General features: G+C 41.2%; 2 protein-coding genes and 1 pseudogene across 2 annotated transcripts in view; 2 read left to right on the top strand and 1 right to left on the bottom strand.

Moving 5' to 3' along the window:
- Positions 1–7,402, bottom strand: part of LOC145499707 (ras GTPase-activating protein 1-like) — a 30,239-nt gene that overhangs the window by 2,167 nt on the left and 20,670 nt on the right. Inside the window, exons 21-24 of the mRNA XM_081479237.1 lie at positions 2,033–2,100; positions 1,482–1,570; positions 1,304–1,381; positions 435–557 (exon numbers count right to left, since the gene is read on the bottom strand). Coding sequence (XP_081335363.1) covers positions 435–557; positions 1,304–1,381; positions 1,482–1,570; positions 2,033–2,100 — 358 coding nt within the window. The remainder of the gene's footprint in view (positions 1–434; positions 558–1,303; positions 1,382–1,481; positions 1,571–2,032; positions 2,101–7,402) is intronic.
- Positions 3,065–4,524, top strand: LOC145499571 (uncharacterized; annotated as a pseudogene).
- Positions 4,530–7,314, top strand: LOC145499561 (uncharacterized). Its single transcript, XM_081479086.1, has one exon. It carries the CDS (start codon positions 5,096–5,098, stop codon positions 5,741–5,743), a length of 648 nt encoding a protein of 215 aa, XP_081335212.1. The 5' UTR covers positions 4,530–5,095; the 3' UTR covers positions 5,744–7,314.

The raw sequence follows: 7,402 nt of genomic DNA, 5'->3' as shown, positions 1-7,402 counted from the left end.
TCCCTACTGTTGCAATGTAGGAAAAGTTATCCATAAACAAATCTGTTTTGTGGAAATCTCGATAATGCACGTGACTCTACAGTGAACATCGCGCAACTTTAATCACCGAAATCGGTATTTAAATCTAAGAATTTTTTTTTCTGCTAGAAACCAAGAGACTATGATCCAACAGACTATAGTCTCTTGTAGAAACTTAAAACAGAGCGGCAAAGCTATAGGTCAGGCCTATTCCAAGATGGAATCAATAGCCGGGACTGACACGGTCTTGATTATTTGATCAGGAGCTAACCTCTCGCAAAAAATATTAATACAAAGTCAAGCTTGCAGGTCACATGAATACAGGAGTTGATCAAAAATAGAATATATATCCAAATTCTCCAAAGTACAGATATAAATGGAGTTATATATGAACACATCAGAAAGCAATTTATTACCTGTGTTTGGCTCAACTGTTGGAGTTCTGACTTGTACGCCCAACAAATGTCGTGAACAGCAGCAAGGTCACGTGATGGATCTGACGACACTTGCTCGGTGCTTGGCGGGATTTGCGTCACGTTCTGGAAAATGAAACAACGATTTGAACAAGACTGTTTGAGGGCGTGACATTAAGGGGAAAGTAAAATACATTGATTCCCTGCTGTTGCAATGTAGGAAAAGTTATACATAGACAAATCTGTTTTGTGGAAATCTCGATAATGCACGTGACTCTACAGTGAACATCGCGCAACTTTATCGGCGTGTTCAATCAATCAACCAATCTTTATTTATAGAGGGTGAACACCTAATAGTTATACAACTAATAAACTTGTGACCCTCTTAAATATACAATAACTAAAAATCTATTTAAAACCTATGTACGCGAGGCAAGCAAATCCCTGGCTTTCTTTAGAAATGTCATCTCTTTGAGTTCAATGAGTAATGTCACCACCTTGAATTCAGTTTTGTGTCTTGGAAGGTGCCAAGACATCTGTATGACGCTTCTCACACACAAACAAATTCAGACACTTACAGGGCTCTGGCTGATCTTTGGTGAGCCCTCGCTGTCATGACTGTATTTGACAGGCCAGTAAACCAAGCAGGGGCAAAGCTCAGTGTCTGTACAATGGAGGTCCCCGTACTATACAGTAAAGATTGTATGAATACTGGAACTACCGTGAAGAGGGGTCCACTGTATATGAAATACGTAAGGAGAAACCTCTTGCTGTTGGACTTCAGCTATTGTAAACGCCTAGAGGGATTTAGCTATCACTGACTGACCTTGATTTTCAGACACAAACGAACAACACTTAACGCTTTGACTTACCGACAACTCATCCAAAAACGCTATCATTTTTTCCTTGTTCTTTAAAATGAATGGATTAACTGGTGTCATAAATGATTCCTGTAATCAAACGACAAGAGGGCAATTCTGTTAATGACTGAAGCGAAAAAAAAAATAACACTCTAGAAACAAAATTCAGATGCTGAGAGTTGTAACGTACCTTGGCGCCAAATTCAACTAAGTTAGCCAAGTTTTGAAGACACTTTGCCACAAGTGTGAGAGTTCGAGCAGCACAAGATGACGGAGATTCTACAAGAGAGTACATGCATCCACAATCAGTGAATCACTCACTGCAACTCGTCACTTGATATCGCAATTCACGAGTTAAAAATGACCCTTGTCTGACGAAATGTCCTGTTCAAGAGGAAGAAACACCATGCAATTTATCATTTGACGTAAAACTTGCAACATTTGTACCCGAGAGGTGTTTTGTTCTTCCTAACCAAAAAAAAAACAATCGAACGGCGTTTCCTCCGAATGCAAGCCCGAATAACTAAAGTCACATGGTATACCAGCCAAGTAACCTTCAAAGGGATGAAGCTGAACTACTGAGGGGAAGTCAACAATGGCAAAGAGTACAATCAGCCGAGTGAGTAGCCCAGTCCCGGAAAAAACGTAAAACAAAAGGTAACAAACAAGTTCAAAGCACCAAGGATCAATCACTTTTCAAGGATAATGACTTCTACTGCGTTATAAAAAACGCTAACTCACCTGACATCATGTTGCATATTTTTGGATTCATTATGGCGGGACAAATTAACCGCAGGAAAAGGAAACCACTGAAACATGAAAAAACGTACTTTAATTAAAACACCATTCAAAAGACCAGTCAACCTCGTTCCCAGGGTCTCTCATCTTCCCACCCTATCCTTTCTCGATCGAGGAGGGTGAGAGGATGAGACCCTGGGAACGAGGTTGTAGACTAGTGGCCACTTAAAGGAGCTCAGTCACGGTGTTTTGTCTTTTTTTTGGCCACGTACAAAATCTCCTTTAAATGGAAGGAAACCTGAAAATAATAGTTTACTAAGATAGAGAAACATCAAAGAGGTAATAGTAAACCATAAAGGAACAAGGATGGTCAAGGATGGCGAAGATTGACACGGATTGCAAACGACGAATTTGAAAATTTAGGCTAAACTTTTCAAAATGTGCCAACCGTGACAGCTTCTTTTAGAAACAAGAGGAAACCTGGGGCAAATCTCACCTCACAGTAGTCTGTGCGAGGGTTAACGGGGATAAAACAAAAGACGAGAAGCTATATTGTCCCCAGTAACGATCACACAAGTGACTGCTAGATGAGACTCGCCCCAGCTTTCTTCTCGTTTCTTAAGTGGCGTTTGAGCAGTGGCTCTTTTCGTTACCTGGTCGATCAAAAATGAAATAAGCACAAGACAAAGGCAAGCACTGTCACGTGAAAACTGGGGACTGTCTTTTTTCACATTTTAAATATTTTCCCTTTTTCTGCGACGAAGTAAAGGAAAGAGCCAATGCTCGTGGTCTATTATTTCCAGATGGGTAGCTCTAGTATTGTTGCCATTTCTGAGTTACCCTGTGCCTCTGTTTCAAAGCGAGTCTTCGTGCAAACCTTTCTTATGAAAATGAGTTTGATTTGCATGAAAATGAACCTGAACGCGGAACATAGAATTATTTTGAATAAAGTTAAGTACCGCATCTTTCTATGAAGTTCTAAAACACAACTGAACTTTCGGAAGAACGCACATTTTCTAAAACTGATATCAGTGCAGTTTTGGAGGGAAAAAACAACTCCATGCAATCCCTTTACTCTATTTCCTTATACAACAAGGAAATTAAAGTTATCTTCACTTCCTGTGTAAAATAAACTTTCTTAGGGAGGTATAAATTAGTATTGGCACGAATCCAAAAAATCTGACAAAACAAAGAAACACGTCATGCTACGTCTCAGTAACTTGTCAATCTAGCAGTCTAGCAGTGATTCAAATTGGTAGCCTCGTGGTTGCGGCATGAATGCTCAATCAGTTGGCTAAGCATCGAATCCTGTTCTCACGATCACAGACGCTTGCAGTTAGATTTTGGGCGCTTCTCTCTCCACATTTCGAAGTTTCTGTGATTTTTCAGTCCGATCAACGGTGTGGAAAATAGTCTTCGGGCAACAGAAATTTGCTCAGGAGAAAAGCAATCGTTCATCACAGAGCAAACATGGCGGGAAAACAACAGTGGAGAACCCTCCAAGAACCAGTTGATTATCAACAGCAACGAGATCACTTTCCACTCCTACCAAGAGGAAACCAACATGAACAAGCAGGTAATCAACCTCCACAAGCAAGTTATCAACCACAACAAGGCAGTTACGCGCCTCAACAAGCACGTTATCTACCTCAACAAGGAGGCTACCCACACACACACTGTACCGGGCTTCAAAGCATGGCTGTGCTTGCCTTTGTTGTGCGCCCTGTTTGGTTGTCTCGTTTGCTGCTGTTTGGACGAGTTTATGGATGTCGTCCATACTTGCCCGTTTTGCAAGAATAAAATCGCCACTTACGAGCAACCACTTTAGAAGATAACAGTGAGAAAAAAAACTAACTTAAGGACCGTTTTACACATTGATGAACACTTTCGATGTAACTGCCGCAGTTTCACTAACTCAGATTTAGATAGGAAGAGATATCTGCACAAGTTTTTATAGATTAACTCAGTTTGGACCTGTTTGTGATTAGTATTTCTATTTTTATTTGTGCTATTTTCAATTCGCCTACATTCAACTTGGACGCACAGCTTCTTTGCAAGTAAGTGTTAGCTTCAGGAATTCTGTTCCTAATAAAGTATTTGATTTGATTTGAATTCATTTGATTTGATTTGAAGTTACAGAGGGTATATTTTAGTAATGTTGGCATTCCTTAGTCGGATTAACAAGATAACAATTCAACATAACCAGCAGAATAACGATTGAAAGCAAAGATGATCATACATTCTAGGCACGGTTTACTGACTGTCAGTCCTTTTCATCTCCTATTAGGAATAATTCGCTACGACAACACCGTTGTAAGATTCCCCATTTTAAAGATTCCCCATTCCTGTTCCCCGTTCCCCGTTCCCCGTTCCCCGTTCCCCGTTCCCCGTTCCCCGTTCCCCGTTCCCCGTTCCCCGTTCCCCGTTCCCCGTTCCTCGTTTTAAAGATAGCCTGTAAGGCTGTTTGCTAAGTACCTGCCTAGATATTAGAGAGCTTATTAGCACAAAAGGTATAAGCACAGACGTTTTTGAACCACAAACGTCATCCGGAAGTGTATGTTTTTGGCGCGTTTTCACGCATCACCAGTGAATTGAAGTGACCCATTTTGGTATTTACAACATGAAGTTTGCGACGAAAACTCGATAATACACGCCAAAACGAAAAGAAAATTCGGACTTACGGTTCACGTCCCACTCTCAAAAACTTAACGTCTCTGCTTAAGCTCTCTACTGTGTTTTTGTTTTTAGTGTTATAGATAACATTCACCGCGTTATTTTGGGATCGCATCTGGGCAAACAAAGACACTGCCATGATCCACTTCAGTAACTTGTCAATCTACCCTAGCTCCTCCCTCGAGATTTAGCAGATATTCAAATTGGTAGCCTCTTTGGTGTACGTGGCATAAATTCTCGATCGGTTTCTAAACTAAACAGCGAATCCTGTTCTCAAGCTCACACCTTTTAAAACTTGCGTTATTTTTCAGTCTGTTCATCTGTCTGGAAAGTGCTCTTCGATCAACAGGGAATTTGCACAACACAAAAGGAGTCTTTCATCAGAGAGCCAACATGGCCGCCAAACAACAACCATACACAACCCTCCAAGAACAAGTTGATCATCAACAGCACCCAGACAACTTCCAACTTCAACCAAGTGGAAATCAAGGTGAACAAGCAGGTTATCAACCTCCACAAGCAAGTTACCCACCGCAGCAAGGTGGTTATCAACCTCCACAAGCAAGTTATCCACCACAACAAGGAAGTGATGCACCACAACAAGCAAGTTATCCACCTCAACAAGGACCTCAACAAGGCGGTTATCCACCTCAACAATTTGGTTATCCACCTCAACTACCTGGTTATCCATCTGAACAAGCAAGCTACCGACCACCAGAAGCAGGTTATTTACCACAGCAAGGTTACTCACAGCCTCCGCCTCAGCAGCAAGTTTCTAGGACACAAGTCATAAACCAGCAGGCGGGCGTCATGGAAAATACGGCTGACGCGACCTTTGGTGTTTCGTCCGTCAGGACGGTTTGTCCACATTGTCGTGTTACGGTTGCCACCACCACACACTATGTACCGGGTTTAACAGCTTGCCTGTGCTGCTGTCTGTTTGGTGTTTTCGCCTGCTGCTGCTTGGACGAGATTATGGACGTTCAGCATGATTGCCCACTTTGCAAGAACAAAATCGCGGTTTACGAGCAATCGTGTTAGAAGGTAGGCTCGATTACCAGCCGCTGTTCGGGAGAGAGCGGCGCAAATCGAACCTAGTCAGAAGGTAACCATGAGGAAAACCAACTTAAGTACTTTTCTATGCAGTGACTGACGCTTTCGATATAACTACAGCAATTTTAATGAGGCGGCCAAAAGTAGACCAGAAGAGAAGTCCGCTCAAGCTTTCATAGATTAACTTTAGCCCTGTTTATAGTTAGTATTGCTGTTTTAATTTGCGCTGTTCTTAATTTGCCAAGATTAATTTTAGACGCACAGCTTCATCGATATCCTCACAAGCTACTGATGGATTACGAAAATAACAATTCAAGATAACCAGCTGAATAACAAGTCAAGGCAGACACGGTCATTCACTCCACAATTTAGTTACTGTCCATCCTTTAACTTCCCACTAGCAATACTCAGTACGCGATAATTTTACAAGCTTGTAGGTAATATCACTTTACTTCTGTTTGCTTTCGGTCAAGTGAACCTTAGGTGTTAACGTACGTACCCTTTACCACATGTACCGCATAATTCTGTAGATACATAGCTACCTTGTTTTCCGCTCACTTTTCATTAAACGATTATAAGTACGTGCTGTTAGGAGCCACCTTCTCTAAATGAAGTTGCTTACTTACTCACAAGCTTACAATTTTCGTTACGGCAATCGCTAAGCCCGGCTTTCTGAGGGTGCTTCTATTTTCGCTTTTATTACAGTCAACTAGATTGCATGAACGTGCGGCGAGCGGTATAAAAATCTCTCTAGTGTTCGAACCCAAAGAAACCTCCCTGTGTTTGTACGCAGTTACAACACTACTTAACTCCAACAGAGCGTGCATCTTCTGAATTCGGTGCACTTTTGAGGTTCCGGCGAAAGATAATTTCCTAGAGTGGAATAAATTAGGATGATATTGGGTCCACAAAATCTAACCACAACATAGAAACACTTGCTTCTCTTCGCTGATTTTTCAAACTTCCCTAGCAACTTTCTTAGCAACTGTCTCGACTTCTACATTCGGTAACAGCCTTGCGGATATTCAAACTGGCAACTTCGCCAGTGAAGTGTGAATTCTTGATCACTTGGCTTACTACAGATACGTCACGGTTTCGCAACTTGAAATACTTATCCTAAATTTTTCAAATTCATTGTTTGTAATCCGTGTTAATGTTCTTCATCCTAAACCATACTTGTCTCTTTATGGTTTATTTTTAGATCTGTGGTGTTTTCCTATCTTAGTAAACTGCTATTTTCAGGCTTCCGCCAATGTATGCTGCGCCTTATATTTTCTTCCTTTGCAGGCTGTATCGAAAGTACCGTACTGTATCAAGCCGAATAGCAAATATCGAAACTAGGAGTAGCTACCACTAAAGCTGCCCCCGCTGTTCAAAAAAAAAAACTAAAGGAAAATTTTTGTAAATGGGTTCATTTGAACGATTATGGTTTGCTTTATTTCCTCATGTATGATTCTCTTGTTATCGATTTCTTTGTTTTAATCGTGTTTTTGCGCGAGACATGAAGAAATCACACGGATACGAGCGCCTTAACCATGAGGCTACTGCACCTCCACCGGGGGGAATAAAATTGGTATATGAAACCTTTATTTTAATAGTAAGCGTCATACAGTAGATGCCACCGAGAGGAATGAGCAAGACAGAGCA

The sequence above is a fragment of the Orbicella franksi genome, chromosome 1 (genome assembly GCF_964199315.1).
Source record: "Orbicella franksi chromosome 1, jaOrbFran1.1, whole genome shotgun sequence".
NCBI classification, from domain to species: Eukaryota; Metazoa; Cnidaria; class Anthozoa; order Scleractinia; family Merulinidae; genus Orbicella; species Orbicella franksi.
This window is presented reverse-complemented; position numbering and strand designations above follow the sequence as displayed.